General features: G+C 35.4%; 2 protein-coding genes across 2 annotated transcripts; one reads left to right on the top strand and one right to left on the bottom strand.

Moving 5' to 3' along the window:
• The first annotated feature begins 4,542 nt into the window (after positions 1–4,542).
• On the top strand, positions 4,543–9,774 carry LOC147543684 (uncharacterized). The gene is made up of 4 exons (XM_086637297.1): positions 4,543–6,043; positions 7,957–8,842; positions 8,928–9,018; positions 9,093–9,774. Exons 1-4 carry the CDS (start codon positions 5,704–5,706, stop codon positions 9,456–9,458), a joined length of 1,683 nt encoding a protein of 560 aa, XP_086493423.1. The 5' UTR covers positions 4,543–5,703; the 3' UTR covers positions 9,459–9,774.
• LOC147543683 (uncharacterized) lies at positions 6,415–12,026 on the bottom strand. Its single transcript, XM_086637298.1, has 2 exons — positions 10,304–12,026; positions 6,415–6,568 (listed from the first exon to the last, which is right to left on the bottom strand). Exon 1 carries the CDS (start codon positions 11,812–11,814, stop codon positions 10,489–10,491), a length of 1,326 nt encoding a protein of 441 aa, XP_086493424.1. The 5' UTR covers positions 11,815–12,026; the 3' UTR covers positions 6,415–6,568; positions 10,304–10,488.
• Between the last annotated feature and the right edge of the window lie 10,436 nt (positions 12,027–22,462).

The raw sequence follows: 22,462 nt of genomic DNA, 5'->3' as shown, positions 1-22,462 counted from the left end.
TGTAGTTCAATGTAAGCAACTTAGAAGCAACCAATTCCCGAATAAAGTGGAAGTCTAAAGCAAGATGTTTGATCTTCGAGTGAAAAACCGGGTTTGAAGCAAGAGAGAGTGCAGAGACATTATCACACCATAGACGGGGTGACTGTGGCAAAAAATACTCGAAATCGCGAAGAAGAGAGCAGATCCATACAACTTCAGCTACACAATGAGCTAGTGATCGATATTCCGCTTCTGTAGATGATCGGGAGACTGTAGGTTGTTTCTTGGCGGACCATGAAATCGGAGTATCACCAAGAAAAATAATAGAACCACTTGTCGAACGACTGTCAGTGGGAGATCCGGCCCAATCCGCATCGGCATACTCATGAAGGAAAAGATTAGAGGACTTAGAGATAATGAGACCGAAACCTATAGTGCCCTTAATATAACGCAATATCCTTTTAACAGCGATAAGATGAGTCGTTGTAGGCTGGTGCATAAAAAGGCATACTTGACTCACAACATAACTTATATCAGGCCGAGTCCAAGTGAGATATTGGAGAGCCCCAACAAGACTTCGGTAGGATGTAGGATTCTCTAGAGGCACCCCCTCATGAGGAGTGAGTTTCGTACTAGGAGCCATCGGAGTGGAACATGGTTTAGCACCATCCGTGTTAGCTTTAGTCAAGAGATCTAAAGCATATTTAGATTGGTTGAGGAAAATACCTGATTGATCTCTCTTGACCTCCAAACCAAAAAAATAATGGAGATCACCCAAATCTTTCATTGCAAAAGAAAGGCCAAGCTGTTAAATTAAAGATTGGCAAGCGACAATAGAATTTCCAGTCACAATAATATCATCTACATAGACTAGGATGTACAATAAAACTCCATTGTTAGAGTAAATAAAGAGAGATGAGTCTGATAGAGATTTGCTAAAACCAAGTGTCATGAGAGCATCACCAAGACTCTCTTACCAAGCCCGAGGAGCTTGTTTAAGACCATAAATGGATTTGTGCAGTCTGCATACATGATTAGGAAAATTAACATCTTTAAAGCCCAAAGGTTGTTGCATAAATACCGTTTCATGAAGAGTACCATGAAGAAATGCGTTTTGCACATCTAGTTGTCGAATAGACCAATTAAAAGTTACAGCCAACGTGAGAAGAACCCGAATAGTAGTCGATTTAGCAACAGGACTAAAAGTCTCTGAGTAATTAACGCCTTCTTGTTGGGAAAATCCCTTTGCTACCAATCGTGATGATGGGCCTAGAAAGGTTACCCTAAATAGGTCTACACCCGCAAGTGCACGGGTGTCAAGTTGTAATAATTTCCGGTAAGACCGGTTCGTTCCTCAGAGACTAAGCCGAATTTCAATTCTAATCTTAAAACTATTAGGTTTTCAAGAAATGGTTTGATTGATAATATTTTTTCTTTAATAAGATAAATAACAATTAAAATTTAAATAATTCTAAAGTGATATTCAGATAAAGGGAACCTAGGGTTTTCGAATCCGTTTTCCTAACAATTCTAAGGACAAATTAATTTGGTCTAATTCGATTGTTCTTTGTATAACTCATGTTTTCAGTCCATGGATGGTCTAAAAACCCGGAAGATATTATCGTTAAAATAATAAAAACTGTAATAAATTAATCATTAGAATAATTATTGAAACTTCATCTAAAACCCTAGATAGAAAAATTAGTTACTCATGGACATTATATAAAAGAAATCGGAAAATAAAATAAAGAGAGAGAAGAGAAAACAAACTTTTTCTTTGCTGGAAATAATTTCCTGCTGACTTTCCACTGTTCTGCCAAACGCGCCCTCTGGGAAAACGATTTTCTCGTCTTCCCGGAAGTATTTTCCTCGTGAGAAAATTATTTTCTCACCTGTTTTCTCACCTTCTCCAATTCTCTTTCTCTCTCTACACTTTCTGTTTCCCTTTTTTTTCTTAATCTCTTTCTCTCTTAACTCTCTGTTAATCTTCCCTTTCTCACTAAGAAGAAGAATAAAAGAAAGAAAATAAATAAAACAAGATGAAGATAATAATTTCTTTTATAAAACCGAGCTTCTGTAATCTCTCTTTCTCTTTTCCTCACCACAAATCTCTCTCTCTCTCACTGTTAATCTTTTCTTTCTCTCACTAAAAGGATAAATTACAGTATGAGAAGAAGAAGGATAGAAGATGATGATGATGATGATGAGCTCGGTCTCTCTCTCTCTAACCTCTCTCTCTGTTTTCTCTCCTGTTCTCTAGCTCTCGGTTTCTCTCTCTAAAATTCTTTCTCTGTTATGTTTTAGCCGTGGAGAGATGAATCCAAACTCAATCCATCTCTCTCTCTCTCTCTCCAGAATATCTTTCATCTTCTTTCCTTCTTCTCGGAATATATTCTCCAATCTCTTTGATTTCTTCTATTTTCTAAGAGAAAGTAACATCTCTTTCAATAATATCACAGCCGAATCATCTCTTCCTTCGATTTCCAATGGATATGTCCAGCTAACATAATTCTGAAAATCTTTCTCTGTCCAATATCTTCACTCCTCTCTTTGTTTATAATAACCCAATCATCTCTTTAATCACCCTCTTCATTCTCTGGTTAAAAGAGAAAGAAATATATTTTCTCTCCCTTCTCTAAATATCGGTTTCTCTCTCTACTGTTTTTATAGAGAAGGAAATGGTGGACCACTGATTTAGTCTCATCTCTTTCTAAAAATAGGAGTAACCAAATATTGAAAGAGAGAAATAGTGTGGGATGGGATCAATCCCTTGATGGCAGCTATGACGTGGTTTGTTGTTTCCAAAACAGCAAAAGTGAAAATAAAGGGAAATATAGGCCCACCGTGTGATGCTTGCTGGAAGCCATCCAAAGAATAATAATTGAGTGTATTTTGGATCATAGAGATTAGATGCAACACGCTCCTTGGATGATGCCTGGTGTTTTCATAATAAATCGAGTCGTCGGATCTAGTTGCGCACGGACGGAGCATCGTAGTATCAAGGGGCTCATTACATGGGATCAGCACCTATGAAAAATCCCGAAAATATCTTTCTGGTGCCCACCGACGTACCAAAATTTGCATATTAACGCTCCGATAGGTGCCACGTGTCTCTAAATATTCAAACCCGGTCCCACACTTTGACCTGGTCAAACTCTTCCGTCCGGACTCCGATTCAACTTCTGTTTTCGCCTACGGGTTTATTTTGAACTCTACTTTCCATCCGAGCACTAAAGTTTCCAGAACACCATCATCTCCAAATTACCAAAATGTCCTCAAGTGTGTCTTTCTCTCCGATTTTAACCAGTTTTCATGCTCAATTCCGCAAAAGACACCTGAGAAAGAAAATCATACAAATCATCAGAGTAACCACTCGATTTGGACTAACTAACCCGTGTTAAGAGATTTAGTTGGGACATTTTCATGTCTCATCACGTGACTTATACCGTTCTATACTACCATCTGAGTTTTGTTTAACTTTAAAAACCCATTTACAACCGATCACATTTTGAGAGGGATCGGGAGGAACAAGAGACCATGTACCAGCCTTTTGAAGGGCTTGAAATTCCAAATTCATAGCTGACACCCATTTTGAATCCTTTGCCGCCTGAGTAAAAGAAGGAGTTGGAGGGATAGAAACAAGTAGCAGAGCAGAAGGGATTGGGTATTTTGTAGACAAAATAACTTTTGGTTTAAAAATACCAGCCTTACTCCTTGTAATCATGGAGTGAGAATTAATTAGAGAAGGAGCAGTGGGACTTAATAGTTGGAGTTGGCATTACAGGAGGTAAGGTGGGTGGTGGAGTAGATATAGGTGTGATGTATGTTGAATTGGAAGGGGTGGCTGAACTAACAAATGGATTGGAGGGAGTTTGAGAAGATGATGAGATTGACTGATCATTATGATTTAGTGAGGGAATAGAAGAATTGACCATTAGGTCATTATTGAGGGGCAATGGGACAGGTTGGGCAGTCTCAATAGATGGAGACAACTGAACATGGGTTGGCGAATCTGTAGGAGATGTTGAACTTTGAGAAGATTCTGTTGCATATCTTGGATAGGAGAGATAAAATAAAGGATTTTGAGAAATTACAGGTGCACCTGATGAAGAAGAAATCAGAGAGGAGAAGGGAAAGTGATCTTCATTAAAAACTACATGGCGTGAAATGTAAACACGCCCACTTTGAGGATGAAGACAACGAAATCCCTTATGAGAACTACTATATCCCAAGAAGACACATTCAAGACTGCGAGGAGAGAGTTTAGAAGTGGAGTAAGGACGAAGCCAAGGAAAGCAAGAACAACCAAATGTTCTTAGGGAAGTATAGTCTGGTTTAGATTTAAAGAGAGCTTCCCAAGGACTTAAAAAATTTATGGAATGAGTTGGAAGGAGGTTAATGATGTGATTAGCAGTAAGAAGTGCTTCTAACCAATATTCTGAAGGAAGTTGAGCCTGAATCAAAAAAGTTCGAGTGATGTCAAGAAGATGACGGTGCTTTGATTCAGCGGCCCCATTTTGTTCCGGGGTATGTGGACAGGTAAAATGGTGAGTAATTCCCGAGTCAGACAATAGTTTTGCAAATTCTTTGTGCAAAAATTCCCCCTCCATCTGTACGAACAATTTTGATTGAATGGCCTAACAGATTTTCTATTTTGTTTTTGAAATTTGAGAAAATATGTCGAAAATCAGATTTGAGAGACAAAGGTAAAACCCAACAAAATTTTGAATAATCATCAATAATGTTTACATAGTATTTGTAACCACTATTTGATGGTACAACTGCAGGTCCCCAGAGATCAATATGCAAAATTTCTAAGAGTACAGAGGTACAATTATTGGAAGGATAAAAAGGAAGTTTCTTGCAACGTCCAAGATGACATTCTTTGCAAAAAATCGGTTGAAAAGTAGAAGCTTGAGGAAGTAAATGCTTGAGTTTCTGAATTGTCTGGAACGAAGGATGACCAAGCCGTATGTGCCAGGTAAGAGTAGTAGGAGAAGACACTGAAAATGCTGAAAAGGTAGGTTGAATTGATGAAGAAGAACCAAAATGTAGAGGATAAAGACCACCCTCAGAGTGCCCGCGGAAGAGCATCTGGTCCGAGAGCAGATCCTTAACAACAAAACCAAAAGGATTAAAAGTCAAGGAACAACAATCATCAGAAGTAAATTTTTGAACTGATAATAGATTATGAGAGGCCTTAGGAACATGTAAAATATTTTTAAGAAGGAATTTTTTGTTATTCTGGATAAAGGAAGTATTACCAATATGATGTATGGGCATACCTTCACCATTGGCTGCTGATATTTTTTCAGACCCAATGTAATTGGAACTAGATGCAATATTGGAGAGATCTGGTGTAACATGATTGGAAGCCCCTGTATCGGCAAACCAAGGATTAGATCCGAGAATATTGGCCGAAGCTAACATGGCAGCCAAATTATTTGGTGGAGCACGCCCTTGATAGAAAAATTCATTCGATGATAGCATTCGGTAGCCAAATGTCCCACTCGATGACAGATCTGACAAACAGGTTTATCAGAATTAAATTGAAAATTTCCATTGGATTTTTGAGAGAGAGAATTGTTGTTGCTGAAATTAGGTGTGGTATTGCCCCTTCCTTTATTATGATAATTACGATTCTTATTTTGATAGTTGGATTGTTGTTGAAACTGAGATCTATATCTGTTATTAAAATTAGAAGCTAAAAAGGCTTGAGAGTGAATGGAGGTATTAACTGCTGGTTTAATTTTTTTACAAACAGTGATATCTTCACTAATAAGTAGATTATGTAGTTCGGCAACAGAGACAGGCGGACTTCGAATTCGAATGGAAGTCCCGAATGAATCGAACTCAGATGGCAGTCCTCTTAGAATACTAACGATCACCTCATTTTTGGATATCGGGCTACCGGCTGCTGCAAGACTATCTGTGATCTTTTTTATATTGGATAAAAATTCTACCATTGTAGACGCCCCCTTTTTACATTCTCTTAATCTATCTTGTAATTGGAGAACATGGGTAGTAGAAGCTGCTGCAAAATTTTCTTCGAGATTTAACCAAAGTTCCCGAGAAGATGATGTTCCAACGACATATGGAATCACCGAATCAGGGTGAGTAGAATTCAACCATATGAGTAAGGTCTGGTCCTCCTCAACCCATTTAATATACTCTTGATTGATAATGTTGGTTTGTCTATTTTCGTCATTAATAAATTGAGGTGGACATAACCTAGATCCATCAATGAGATCATATACTCTGAATTTCTTAAGCACTGGTAAGAATAGACTCTTCCATGCTAGATAATTGTCAGATTGTAGCTTAATAGGTATAACATTACCCATTGTATTGATTGACAATGATGTTATCCTAGGAGCCTCCATTAAAAATTAAAAAGCTTGAAGAAAGGAAAAAAAATTGCAAAGAGAACTGTGAAAAAAAAAACTCTATATTGTGAGTGGCTCGAATACCATAGTAGAGTAATTAAAAAACTTGAAGAAAGGAAAAAAAACACTAATTCATTCATTTATAACAGGATTGCAGCCAGCAACTATACTTCTCCAAATGATCCTCATGGAGATGATTTGTTCTTAATTGGGTGATTTAGTGATACCCCCTCAGCGCTAATGCGTAATTAGCGATACCCCCTTTTTTAATGTCCAATTAGGGATACCCCTTATTTCTAACAGTTTCCGTCTTCCTGCCGTCTTCTCTCACACGTGTGGTTCACGTGTATGAAATTCAACCGATATTGACAAAGATGCCCTTGGCAAATATCCAATGGGGCCTGTGTATATTGGGTGCCTACCGCATTAATACTGACCGCTTTTAGACCTTCCCATGTTCTTATCTTTCTTAGGTTATTAGGTTTAGTTTTGAAACGACTCATTAGTCAGATTAGGAAAGGTTTAGGGGATATGTTGATGCAAGTCGTTGGGAATTTCTCGATTTGAATCTAGGATTTTAGGGTTTCAATTCTCCTTTGTTTATTGCTCCAATGGTTGAATCTTCTAACACATCAAGGTTAGTGCATTTCTTTACTTCTTCGAACTAGGTTAAAGAATGTCTTCTTTTTATTATTATAGACAAAACTGAACTCTAGGTCTAAAAAATTAGTATTTTATTTCAACTTCACATGAACTTTTCTTGATTCACACAAACAAATTAGTATTTTATTTAGGTACACCTTTATGGGTTTAATTTTTGGAAAGAAATTAATATATTGCTTGAGTTCTTTTGTTTATGCTTTCAGTATATTGGTTCGTTTTAGTTTTCATGCGATTATATGTGACTGAGACTAATTTATTCCTAATTTTTGTATCAAGACCTGTCTCTTCAGAGGTGAAAGATGTTATTATTCACTATGATGGTTATTGGTCTTCAAAAGCTAAAGTTGGAGACATTGGAACACTATACTGGAAAAAAGTGTTATATTATTAGTGACTTGGATGGCGACTTACTATGTTTGCGTGACTTAAATGACGGGTTGGATAAGGCAGACCATAGTTTAAAAAGATCAACTAAAGTATATACTTGGTTGAGAAATGGTACCGTAGAGACTATAAGCAAAGAGAGCGATCTTTTAGTTTGGTGGAGAGAATGCGACAATGATAGTTGCGGGGTCATACATATATTTCTGGACAGTAAATCAACTGCGTACATTCCAATATTTATGGTACCATCGGATGAGATTGAAATCACTGGGTCACATGCACCACATTATACACAACAAACACTAAATGAAGATGAATTTTCTGGTTTTTTACCTTACTTTCAGAACATTGGCGAGACAGACTATTTGGTTGAAGAGGAATTAGATGAAATGCCTAATACTGATGGTGAACAACTATACATCGATGAGTTGCCTGTGGTAGAAGAGTATGAGAGTCAATCCTGGATCTATTGCTAGTTGTTCTAGAGATGATACAGATTTGTCCTTTACTAGTCTATGCATAGCTTTCAAGTCATTCCTGAAAGGCTTTGTTGATGGATGTAGGCCAATTATTGGACTAGATGGTTGCTTTTTGAAAGGTAAATATGGTGGTGTTATGTTATCTGCTGTTGCCTTAGATGCAAATAATGGCCTTTTTCCTTTGGCTATTTATGTATGCCAGTCCGAGAACTATCAAAATTGGAGCAGGTTCTTAGGAATACTAAGTACACGCTTATGTGACCATGCTGGATTATTGACCTTTATTTCTGATAGACAAAAAGGACTCGTTGAGGCAGTTGCGAACTTGTTCCCAAATAGTCCTCATAGGTTTTGCTTTCGACATATGTATAAGAATTTCAAGAGGCTACACAAGGGTGAGCATTTGGAACACTTAGCTTGGGGTGCAGCCAAGGCCTATAAGATAGCTGATCATAAGAAGTGGATGGAAGAACTAAAAAAAGGGTTCCCGATAGCACATGAATGGCTAGCAAAAAATGATGTGAAGAATTGGTGCAGATCTTACTTTGACACAGGATCAAAATGTGAGCATCTTACTAACAATGCTACTGAAAGCTTTAACTCATGGATCCTAGATTTAAGACCACAACCTTTAGTGTCTTCCATTATAGAATATCACCTCATGTTAATGAGTTTGATGCATAAGAGACGAAAAACAGCAGAGAAATGGGACGAGCATGGTTTGGTACCTCGGGTAAACAAGTTAATTAATAAAATGAGAAAAGATGTTAATAAATTCACAGTGGCCGGTGCATCTAATCATCTTTACCATGTGAATCAAGTTGGAGGAACGAATTCCTGGAGAGTAGATCTGAATTTGAAGTCATGCACATGTGGAATTTGGGATATTTCAGGAATCCCATGTGTTCACGCTGTTACTGTATTAGCTCCAATGAGGAAGAATTGGATAGAGTAAATAATTTTGTTTATCACTTTCATTTAATTTGACGTTTTAATGTATCATTTTCATTATTTGATTGTTTGTTATATATCTCAGTTATTGCAGCGAGTATCACTCTGTTAGATTTTATAGGAGGACATATGCTGGTCATGTCAAGCCTATGATTCCAATGTCAGATTGCGGGGAGGTAATACCACCTAAACTAGTTCATGACTTCAATATCATTATGTGTTTCTGAGACTTGTTTGTTCATCATTGCAGCCACATTATCAAGTTGAACCACCAAGAGTGCGAAGAAGGCCAGGTAGGCCTAAGATAAGTCGGAGAAGAGATGCAGATGAAGCACCTAGTTCGAGTCAGCTTAGGAGGTGCGTAAAGTGCAATAGAGTTGGTCATAACTCTAGGACTTGCAGAGGAGCACATGCCGAACCTCTTAAGAAAAGAGCAAGAAAAACAACATTTTGTCCTCCACCACCACCTCACACATCCCCAGCTCCAGCTCGTTTAGAGAGGCCAATCTTGATTACTCCAGCAAGTAAGCCTTTTCATATTCACAGGCCACCATGGAAAGCAACAGGGGGAACAAGTACTAGCTCTAGTAAGGCTTCTAGCAGTCAAACCAAATGAAGTGAATATTCTTTTTTGTGAAGATATTTTTGGTGAAGTGTTTTCAACAACAACTTTGCTAATTTCATAGGTTTTCGGACACAAACCACTTTTGTGAAGTTTTTTGGACAGGCTATACGTTTTGTTGAAGTCTTATGGAAATGCTATACTATTTTGAAGATTTTGGATAGGCTATACTTTTTTTGTGAAAGGAACGACAAGGTTTGTGACTGTTACATGTGAATGATGAACTTTCAAATATTTGAGTGTTTTCTTAGACATATACTTGTGTTGAACTCAAAAGTGAAATTACATGAATTATGCTTATTTTGTTAAAGTATATTTTGATATTTGTTGGTTAGAGTTTGTTTATGTTTTCTTTCATAAAGGTTTGAGTACTCATATTTAATCCCAAAAACAAACTTACAGGAACAAATAACTAGTTTAAGTTCAAATTTGTATAATGGGCATATCAACTGGGAAAGGAAATTCTTTCAACAAAAAAAAAGCTGGGAATGGAAATTATTCGAAGAAAAAAAAAAGGAAGAAATAAACTAACTACAAAAAAAATTGGGAAAGGAAATTACTCAAAGAAAAAAAGGAAGAAAAAAAACTAAGAAGTGAAAAAGAATCTGGGGACAACTAGGAAAAGAAAAAGAAGTTTGGCGGTAATTTGGGTTAGCAAACTCGCCAAGGGTGGTATTTTTGTCAATTCTATTTGAATTTTCGTACACGTGACCCACACGAGTGAGAGAAGACGGCAGGAAGACGGAAATTGTTAGAAATAGGGGGCATCTCTAATTGGACATTAAAAAAGGGGGTATCGCTAATTACGCATTAGCGCTGAGGGGGTATCTCTAAATTACCCTTCTTAATTTTGACGCCCCTTAAAATTGAAGTCGGATCCTCATACAAATAAGATTGTATTTCCTCTATGTCCACTACAGAAGGGTTCCTTCTCCACCCATTACAAATGCCTTATATATAAAGAACAAGTATGGGCCAAGTGGGTGATGGAACTTTTGCCAGTGTTGGAGCATAGAAGAACAGTTCAGCTATAAAGAACAGGTTCAAGCCAAGTAGGTGGTGGAACTTCTGTCGGTCGTGGAGCATAGAAAAACAATTCAGGCGTTTCGGTTAGGGATATTTTAATCCTTTTAAACCATTCTGAAGAATGGGGAGGAGGATAGGAAAACGATATAGGATTTCTGCTTCGGATATTGTATGTGTGAATGCTACCACAACATTCCAAAATCACAACATCTAGATCAACGGGACTGAAACTTAATCGCATAGAGGGCTTATTAACTTGTAATTCGATATCCTTGTGTATCAAACACCAAGTAGTACATCCTCTTCCACTGTCGGACTTGTTCTCTTCTCCCCACTGCAGCTTCCAAACATTCAGCAGTCCTTCTTCGCCTATTATGCCATAACAAATAAACCCTTCCGACTTCCCAAGATGGTAAGTAAATTTAGAACTAGTAGTACCCACACTAATAATCGGCAAATCAATTACTTGGCATTCAATTCGATCGACATTGTCGTTGTTGTTGTTGTTGTTGTTGTTGTTGTTTTTGTTGTTGAGATCTAACATTACGATTCTCTCGCCTTTGGATTCAATCCAGTATAAAGTTCCATTAAGAGCAACAACTCTACTAGAAGGTAACATGAAGGTTTGAAGATTAGATTGTTTTTGGCATGAAAGTTGATAGGTTTTCCATTTACCCACATCAGATGAGAAGATGTCAATCTCATGAGTATTAGTAGTTGACTTCTTATGATTGGGTATAAGAACAACAGTGTACTTGGTGGTACAAGTAGTAGTAACTAAAGAAGAAGAAGAAGAAGAACAAGAACATGAAGTGGTGAAAGCATAAGAAAGACTATAGTCTTGTGGGTTTACTACTGACCAATGAGGAAGGGAAAACTTAAGTGATGGCACAGGAAGGGTGACTGATTCACCAGTTTGTGGGTTAAAGACATGGTAGAGGTCGTCATGACCTAGAATCAAACCATTACTTGAAGCTAAACACACCATAAATAAGATATCTCTGGGAATATAAAAAGATGTATATTTATTTTGATCACCACCTGGATAAGTAATTAACTTAAAATCGTATCTGGGTCTGTTCATGAACAGAGAAAAGTAATAAACAAACACCAATTTTAACTGTGGATGAAGAGGAAGATGTAAATCTTTTGTAAGACAAGGGTTTGAAAGAAGAGAAAGCCATGACTTTGAGACACACCTGTAATTGAAAACTGAATGGAAGAGAGAATACGTTTCAAGATGTTGCCTAAATATTTTTAACCAGATCTCATCTGGTAAATCAAGTTTGCTGCATAAAACTTTCCTCCTATTATCACCCATCATACACCAATTTTTCTTAGCTTGGAGAGATAGATGATTATTTATAGGGTTAAAGAGGCATCCTAGGTTGTTCTATTTCTATCACAAAACGGAATAGTTTCTTAAATATGATTATGAAACCCCCTTCCTAATAGTTAGGGTTAGGCTGGATTGGGATTGTGATGAGCATAAAGAAAGACAGTTGTACGCTCTTTGGGAAATTGTAAAACCGCCCCTTATGAGTGTTTTTTTTTATGAAGTTATTTTCTTTGGCCCCCTATTTTTTTTATCAGTTTCTTTTTTGGCTTTCTGTTTTTCGTAAATTTAAAACTGACCCATTTTTTCTAACACTATTAGTTAACTTTAATTGTTAGGTTTCTTGTTTCCATAATTGCCCTTCTTCTTCTCATTTATCTTTCCTTCTTCTCCAAAATTGAAAAGTGGGCGTTGGTAGCCGACCACCATTTATTGTATTCTTTATTCTTTTAAATGGGGAATAAGAGAGATAGAGAAAAAAGAGATTTTGGATTTGATATTGTGATAAAAATCGCGTTAGGGCAATTGTTGATCCAGGTCTTATGTGCCCAGAACAAAACAAATTCTAGAGAAAGAATTACAAAATAATGGTACCTTCTTCTTCACCAATTCTAGAGAAAAAGGATTTTTCTAGTGAGAGAAAGAGAAATTATCCTGTCAGATTTTCCTTCAGAAACAGAGATAAAAGAACAAAGAAAGTGACCAACACGGATTTACTTGATCTAAAGGTGATCCAATTTCTTCCTTTCAGATTTCGCTTTAGGTTTAAAAATTGTTGCCAGTGTTGTTGGGAATCTCATATCTTATCTAATTGTATTTATTTAGAAATCAAATACAGAAATTCGAAAATGATGATAATATTCTTGGGGGTATTGATGAGGTACAATGTTGAAAAATTTAAATAAAACATCAAGACATCCAAGAAAAGATGGTTATAATATGCACTTTGTTTCTTTAATGTTTATTTCCTAAATAACCTCCAATTTTGTGACCAGCTTTCTGCCTAACTCCATACTTTATACAATACCTAAATGACCCATTTTTTCAGTTACCGTTACCTAGTCATCACCTCTCTCTCCTCCATCTCATCACCTCTCTCTGCCACTTCATCTTCTCGATACCTCATCATCTTCACGGCGATGGTCGTTGACCGATCAATTTTCTAGTCAGCGACCTTCAAACCCAAAAGAAATATATATATATATATATATATATATATTCCTCTCCCCTCCCTTTCTCTAATTATAATTTTTTTACCTTTCCTCTCTCCCTCTCTAAACATATCAAAGTAAAAAATCATATGATTCATTAGATTTGGGAATTAGGGTTAAGAGTTCAATTAGGGTTAGAGAAAGAGAAATTCTTATCAACAAAAACTTCATTCCCTTGTTAATTCAACCCCCATTTTTGGTTTCACCTTCTTCCAAATTTCCAATGGTATCAAGATCATGGTCTTGCCTTCATCCAGATTTAGTGGAAACCATAGCCAATTGCTTAGGAGAATACACCGATTATGTTACGTTTAGAGCTGCTTAATAGGATACATGATATAAGACGGATCGTAAATAATAGATCCGGCGATAAAGATGAGTTCCAGAAATAATATACGTGTGTAACACGTGTATGTACGTAACGGATCGAGAAGACGAGATCCGACGATCAAGAAGAATTCAGAATATTGAAGATATATTGAAGATATGTTAAGATTTAGTTTCTTATATTCATAATATCTCTTGTAACTATCTAATGGTAATATTAGATAGAATTTATATTGTTTCCTAGTTTAGTAATCAGAATCTAGGAAACCCTAAACCCTAAGTTATCTATAACTAAGAGAGGGTTCTAGGAATCAAACTGATCGAGGTACGTAACCGATCAACCCCACATACAATTGTATGTGGTGATTATTAATAATGAAAGTATTTCTCCATGGATGTAGGTCTTGAGTATCCGACCGAACCACGTTAAATATTGTGTCTTTCATTTATGTTTATATATCTGATTCTTATATAATCATGACTTTATCATATCTTCGGTTATTATATAATCGTGAATTTAACATGGTATCATGAGCAGGTTAATTGATCCTGATTTATGCTTCCGCAAATTTCCAACTTTTCTTTTAGTTGTGATTATATTATTTTTCAATCGTGTATACAATTTGTTTTCCAAGATTAGTCTTGTTATTGTGACGGGAAAATCAAGTAAAAGTAGAAGAATTTTTTAATCCAGGAATAGGAGATCTAAAATTATCGATGATTTTATGGGATTATTAAAGTTTATCGAAGACATACTTCCTCTCCAACAAAGGTATGATTCTACATTTATTTTCAATTTTTTCGGATTTTTTTTCAATTTTTTAGACCTAAAATAGGTCTGAAATTAAAAATAGAAATTTCCGGAACCAAAATCACGGATCTGGTTCAATTTCAACTAACCAGATTTCCCGTTCCGGAATAAAGAAAACCCGGTTTTCACAAACACGCAATCAAACAGACCCTTATGGCCATGTTTGACTTCGCTGACTTAGTCAGCGGACTTTGACCCGTGTTTTATTACCCATGCTGACATCATCATTGACTCAGTCATAACACTTTGACACGAGCAGCAACCTTTTCTCTCCCACGATTGCTTCCATCGATTTGGATATAAGATTTCCATTGTCAATCGATTGCTTCCATCGATTTGGCCAACCACCAACAATTTCTTTTTCGATTTGGTGCAAATGCGACTTCTTCTTCCCGGTTTTTTTAGCCGACGAACGACCCTTTCTCTCTCTAGCTCCAGATCACCACCGGTTGATTCTTGCCCGAGTTTGGTTGATATGGATTATACCAATCATGGATTAGAGGCCTCATACACATTAGATGTGATTTCTATTGTTTAAATTTCAATCAACTTTTGATTTGGGAAATCCAAATTTTGACAAATCTCCCAATTTTGGAAAACCCTAATTCAAAAGTTTCTAAATTTCCCCCAAATTCATTATTTGCGACAGTTTCTCATCTATGGTTTCATGACAGTAAATTGCTACGGTTCCCTTCTGTCGAAAATTTCTTTTGTGACAGACTTTGGCTGTCACTTATATCTCACTTTTCGCATCAGTGACGCAACTTTTCTGTCACCTTTCTCTTCTATTTGCGACACTTAATAGATTATGTATTAGTGATAGATTTTTCAAGCCACAGTTCAACTGTCGTAAATTTCTTTTGTGACAGACTTCTAATGTCACCTATATCCAACTTTTTCTGGTTGTGACACAATTTTTTCTGTCACTTTCTCTTCTATTTGTGACAGTAAAACAGATTAATGTCATATATTTTTCTTTCTGGATATACCCGTGATATTTCCAAAGTCATACTTTGTTTATGACGATTTTATTTCTCTACCAAAATTTTGGACTTTCCCTTCAACGAATAAAGAATTCCTATTTTGGATTTTAATTCCGGAATTCAACCCATAAAATTTTGATAATGATATTTTTCTTATGATTATTTTCTTTCTTCCAATTATATTTTGGACTTCTCCTACCACGAATAGAATATATCTATTTTGACCTTTATTTCCAGATTCTCCTGTGACATTTTCCAACTCATACTTTGTCTATGATGACTTGTCTTTACTACCAAATTACATTTTGGAATATTTTTTTCATCGAATAGAATATCTCTTCAACGAATATAATATCTCTATTTTTAATTCCGGAATTATATACGTGATCTTGCATTTTTTTGGCAATGAATTTCATGTCGACCATTATTTTGGTTATTTCTTCTCCAATATTTTTTGGCATTACGACAATGATTTCTTGTCGATTTCAAACAAAACAAAATCATTTTGTTACTCATTAGGTCATCACCTCTTGACCATTTTCACCCGACAGTGATTCTCTTGTCGACATTCACATTAACATTATTTTTGTTGACATTTTCTATACATGACAACAATACATGTAATTTCGTTGTCATTGATATTCGTTCAATCTGTGATTACCAACTTTTTAGTTGTGACTTAATCCTTCAATCATCTTCCAACGCATCCACAATCTAAGAGTTGCAAGAAGACGAATACGAAGAATCGAAAAGTATTTTTTCTCTCTCCAAGTCGGACACTTACAAAAATTACGTGCTCCAACTTGCGGGGGTGCGGGGGGGGGGGGGGGGGGTAATAGGATACATGATATAAGACGGATCATAAATAATAGATCCGGCGGTCAAGATGAGTTCCAGAAATAATATACGTGTGTAACACGTGTATGTACGTAACGGATCGAGAAGACGAGATCCAACGATCAAGAAGAATTCAGGATATTGAAGATACTTGAAGATATATTGAAGATATGTGAAGATTTAGTTTCTTATATTCATAATATCTCTTTTAACTCTCTAATGGTAATATTAGATAGAATTTATATTATTTCCTAGTTTAGTAATCAGAATTTAGGAAACCCTAAACCCTAAGTTATCTATAAATAGGAGAGGGTTCTAGGAATCAAAGTCATCGACTTATGTAACCGATCAACCCCACATACAATTGTATGTGGTGATTATTAATAATGAAAGTATTTCTACGTGGATGTAGGTCTTGAGTATCCGACCGAACCACGTTAAACATTATGTCTTTAATTTATGTTTATATATCCGATTCTTATATAATCGTGACTTTATCATATTTACGATTATTATATAATCGTGAATTTAACACTGTTTGTGCTTCATGGAGATCTTATACACCAAAATCCCCAATTCATCTTCCTCCTCAACGTCCATGGCTAATGATTCCTTCCATCCAAGATGAAACCGAAAAATCATCTTCGATGAGAACAAGTACCATGTTTTAGATCTACTAGAATGTAGTGGAAAACGATTTTCAGGATCTTTACATGAATGGTTGCTAACCCCAGAAAACAGTCCAATGGTTAGTATCTTTAATCCTATAAAAAGACCTGAAAGTCAACTTCCTCCCCTTGCAACATTTCCTAATGTTGAATTTGATTCTTCATTTGTTGATGAAGAATTCACTATTATTGATTCTCCTGGTGATCCATATACATATAATAGTTTTAAAGAGATGCATGATTACTTCATTAGAAAAATGGTCTTGTCTTCTGGTCCATCTTCTTCTTCAACTTCGATCTGGTGAACCAGTCCTCAGGCGAAGGAAACCTCTTCGCCAGAGTGTTTAGAGAGAGAGGAGAGAGGAATTTTTTATGTTTGAAGATTGCAGGTCAGAAAATTGTCCGGTCGACGACCTTTGCCGGTGAAGATGATGAGGTGGCGAGATGATGAGGTGGCGAGAAGATGAGGTGGCGAGAAGATGAGGTAGTGAGATGGAGGAGAGAGAGGTGATGACTAGTGAACAGTGTTATAACGGTAATTGAAAAAGGGGGCCATCTGGGTATTTTTGATAAAGTATGAGGCTAGCAGGAAGCTGGGCATAAAGTTAGGGGCTATTTGGAAAATAACCCTTTCTTTAATGTATGAGATGCTAAATTTTTCTGGTATGCTTTCTACTACCACTTCCACATTTTGTCATCTAGAGGTCTTGAAAGGTCAATTGCTTTCGTCCTCCAGTTATGGTTACACAGTCTATCTAGACATATGTAGGTGTATAATTTGAATAAAGTTCTCATAAAAGAGGTATTGATGAATTATGATCGAAGGACCACCTAAACAAATAAATACTCACCTACAAGGATGTAGCATCACGGATTCACGAAGCATGACAATTTAAGTTTTATCAATTACACAAGAAAGGAGAAGGTTGTGAATCTAGATTTTCCAAACACGTTAAGAAGTTAATTTTATCTAAACCCCTTGTCTATATGCCCTAACCACACTCAGAGTGTATCAAGACACAAAGAAAAAGTCTGAGTTCACCAATTTTCGATACATACTTAATGAGAAATCAAAGAAGAGCTTTGCAGGTAATTTTTATACGAAGAACATTGAGTCCGTCAGTTTTCTTTCTAGAAACTATTATACTTCATAGAAAATCTTAAAGGAGGATAAGATTTCTCTTTCTCTCACAAGAAAATCTTTATCTCTTTAGAATTGGTGAAGAAGAAGAAGGTACTGATGTGACACGAAAATGTCACATTTGGAGAGTCAAACTTAGACTAATTAGTTCTTTTCGAGTACTATAAATAATATTTTATGTGTTTTTCATGCTAGGTACCTATTTTCGAGTACTGTAAACAAGAACCCCTAATTTCTCTCATTCTCTCCCTTATCCTCTCTAAACAAGAACCCCTAATTTCTCTCATTCTCTCCCTTATCCTCTCTAAACAAGAAACCCTAATTTCTCTCATTATATCTCTCAGTCTCTCGGTCTCTCCCTTCTCCTCTCTCGAAATCCTAAAATTCTAAACTCCTAAACCCTTTTCTCTTCATCTTGTCTGCATAGTAGCAGTTCGAGCTTGCTATTCTTTAATGGTTGGTAACAAAACCTTCTGAAGCCCTAAAGTGTAACCTCTTCAATCTTTCACCATGGATTCTGAACTTCATCTTCAATCACTGGTTCTATGTTTTTTATGATTTAAAGTTATAAACATTCTTAGTTAGATCTGTTTCAGAAAAGTGAAAAAAATGTCATGTAATTTTTTTCTTTTTGGCTTGTTCAAGCTAGATGAAGGTTTGGAAAGTTGGATGAAGGTTTGGAAACTTGGGACTTTAGGTTTGGAAAAATGCAATCATTAATATTTTCATTAATTATTTGGTTTATGTTTTTTATTTATGTAATTTCTATTTATTATATTTTGTAAAGTTATTAGTATTATAAATGAATTAAGTTAATAATTCTTTTTTTTAATACTTTTGTAAATAAAATTACTCGAGCCCGTCCGACACGAGTCCAATGGAGCCCGCTCGTGCAGGCGGGCTCGGACGGGCTATGGGCGCTGAAATAGTTGAATCTGTCCGACCCGATCCGCCCGACAACTATTAGCGGGCTAGGCATTGTAGTGCCCGATCCGTCCGAGTCCGACTCTATTATACCCGAGCCCGACCAAACCCGCCCAATTCCCACCCCTGGCCCAATGTATCAAGTCAGTTATTTTCTCTCATTATTGCCCTTTTGTAAATATATTTTTACTTAAAGTAAAACAAAGGTTTCTTGTGGTTGAGTTAAGAAATTTATTCTTTCCATAAATTTTTAAGAAAAAATATTTATGGTGGACACTTATTGTCAATATTTATTTTCAAAATTTATTTCCAGAATTTATAGTTGTCAAAACCAACATACCAAATCTCTACAAACTATTTTGTCTTGAAAATCATAATGAAAATTATATATACGTTGATTAAATTTCGAATCTTCTTAATTAGTTCTAACAACATACTTAAATGTAACATTTTTATCACTTTTTTTTCGTAAGAAAACAAGTTGAACTTCTCATCGATGCAATCTTCTTGTCATAAAAAACATAATGTAAACTGATATTTATTTTGTTGACACTTTCAGTACTTTTCTAACATTTTATTGATTTTATTACCATAATATGCATGTCATATGTTATTAATTAGTTAGAGTAGGTGAATAAAAGTTTGATTATTTTTCTAGCATCTTATTGATCCTAACAACGTTCTTAGATATAACATTAATTTAAAAAAAATTCTAGCATTTTACTGATTTTGAAAACACAATTATATAATTACACTAAAAAATACTTCTAAGTTCTTAAAATAACTTGGGTGATGAATCGGCCTAACAACAACATAATAATGTATCATATGTTTTCTGACTTACTTACATTATGTTACCTAAATTTTTAACATTTCTTATAGCATTTCCTTGATTCTCCTGTATTATTTTGAATTATGATAACAACATTTCAAACTATTTTCTAGAATTTTCTTTATTCTTATATACAACAGTTGCTTAAGTTAAAACAATTTTTAATATTTTCTAGCATTTTATTGAGTTTAACAACATAAATATATATAACATGTGTTATTACTTGTTTGAGCAAGTGAACAAAAGTTTGATTATTTATCTAGCATTTTATTGATTCCAACAACACACTTAGGCATAACATGTTTATTGAGCTACTTAGTTTAGATTAACAAAATTTTCAAATTTTTTCAGGCATTTTTTATGACTTTCACAACCAATTATATCTTAGAAAAAAAAAATTCAATCTTGCTTTCATCTAAAATATGCATGTAAACTAATATATATTTTGCTGACATTTTGATTATTGTTATAGCATTTTATTGATTCGAACAACATCATATGCTTTGTTAAAAATTTTGCATAAATTTTCTTCTAGCATTTATTTGATTTTTTGTATAAATTTTGGCAACTCTACCAACATCTTCTAAACTCTGAAAAATCGATCGTATTTTTACAAACATAAATTAGTTGGGTAACCAAAGAATATTTTCGACATCGTTGTGGTATTTGTAGCATTCTTGTAATATCTTCAAGCATTTTCATTAACTCTCAACATTTTTAATGTCCTTCACGATATTTGTACTAAAACTTATAGTAATTTTAATTAAGAGAACCCCATTAAAACATAATCAATTACAATTACATCTATTACAAGAACTAATAACTTCAAGATTTTTTTCCATTTATCCTTCAATTCATCCAGGAACATCCAAGTCAATTCAACCCTCATTCTTTGCGATGGCATTTTAAATCTTTGGCTACCATCCCGTGTGAAAAAGGCTTATAGTTAGCTTCGACCACAAGTTCATCCACGTGCAAAATCACATACAACAACAATCTCGCCTATAACTTTGTAAAATATATTAGTTTTCAAACAAGTGCTTGTAATTGATGGAATTATAAAATTTAAAAAAAAAACGTAAAAGAATCGGAATGTAAGACTTGATAGGAAATCTGTACAGTTGTCGATAAAGTCATTTTGAGAGTAACGATGTTATGTTGGTAAAATATATTAATTTTTGTCAGAGTTCAGAAAATGCTGGTAAAATTTCCACAATTTATGCAAATCAATAAAGTGCTACAAGAAATTTGATGGCGTTGCCGACTGCAAAAGGAACTCGCTCATTCAAAATTATAAAACGTAAATGATTTTTTTGGGTAAGTCAGAAAATTACAAAACGTAAATATGTTGTTAGAATCAAGAAAATGCTATGAGAATATAAAAAAATTCCAAAATATATAAGTAATATTGATGCAAATTTTCTAGAGAAAAAATATTGTAGAGAGAGAAACAATGGGACAAAATCCGAAGAATTTTTTTTAAGAAAAAGATTGAAATCCTATCTTTAAGAATAAGAATAACAAAACCATGCATGGTGCAATAATCTATCGTGGAAAAAACACGAGTATATGGTAAAAAGAGAACTATAATCCATTGAGCACAATGTTCTTCTTGTTTTCTCCAAGTGAAGACTGAAAATTATGGATGAATTTTTTCTGCAATTTCTTTAGGTTTTATCTCGGTGAACTGAAGAAGAGAGAATTATGGTCGATTCTCTTTGAGTCAAAAGATTAGGGTAACATTCTTTTAAAAGGAAAAGACAACTTTTTGTAGGGATAAAAACTTCTTATTCAAGAATTATTTTCATGAAACTGAAAAGGCTATTTATATCCTCTAATATGGGTAATTTTATTAGGGTGCTTCTAAAGGCACCGGGCCAAAAGGCTGTTAGCATGCAGAAATTTTATTGACTCGGGTCAATGGCTCTATAAGCACCGGTTTTTAATGTGGGTGACATTCACCTTCATTTGCTTCTTCCATCTTCTTTTTCCAAAATAAAAAGAATACCAATTCATTTTTTTTTTCCAAAACAAAAATCATGTGTGCTCATCTAGATAGTGTAAGTTAAAAAAAAAAATCATTTTTACTTATTTACTTTCTATTCCTGTTAGTAAATACACAAAATTGAAAAGAATGGGTCCACTATTTTCTTCCTTCTTCACCAAATTTCATCCACAAAATAAACTAATTTTCTCTCCTCTTCCTTCTTATGTTCATCTTCATCCCTTCTATATCCCCTTTGTAAATGTAGAAGAACGATAGCAAGATTCAGAAAGGTAGAGAGAGAGAGAGAGAAAGATGAGAATAAGGGTTTTTAGAGAGAGAAAGATGAAGAAAACCTTGCGAGAAGTAGCAGAGGAGCTGGTCATGGTCGAATTCACGAGAAAGAGTGAGGATTGGGATGTTTTTCAAGCCCCGGATCAGCTGATCCGTTTGGCCCCTTAGGTCCCGGATCAGCTGATCCGTTTGGTCCTCCTAAGTCCCGGATCACCTGATCCGGTTGGTCCTCCTAGGTCCCGGATCAGCTGATCCGTTTGGTCCTCTTAAGTCCCGGATCAACCGATCTGTTTGGTCCTCTTAAGTTCCGGATTAACTGGTCCGTTTGGTCCTCTCAAGGCTTGAACTGGTTCAGTCCGTCCGATAGATTTTGTTTAATTTTGTGATAAACGGATGGAGGTGTTAGGGTTAAGTTGGCTTTGACTGGTGCCTACATAGTTGAACGGTGCTAACAGAGAAATGAGCAGTTGAGCCTAATGCTAATAGAGATAGATGCTAACAGCCTTTTAGCTTGGTGCCTTTAGAAGCACCCATTTTATTAAACCTGGGATAAGTTAGGTAGTAGTAGAGAAAATAGAGGATAGACATGTAAATTACTTCTGGTGGAATTATTTTCTATTTAAT

Source organism: Eschscholzia californica, unplaced genomic scaffold, assembly GCF_041429995.1.
Source record: "Eschscholzia californica isolate CP2 unplaced genomic scaffold, dmEscCali1.0.p SCAF_4, whole genome shotgun sequence".
In the NCBI taxonomy this organism is placed as follows: domain Eukaryota; kingdom Viridiplantae; phylum Streptophyta; class Magnoliopsida; order Ranunculales; family Papaveraceae; genus Eschscholzia; species Eschscholzia californica.
This window is presented reverse-complemented; position numbering and strand designations above follow the sequence as displayed.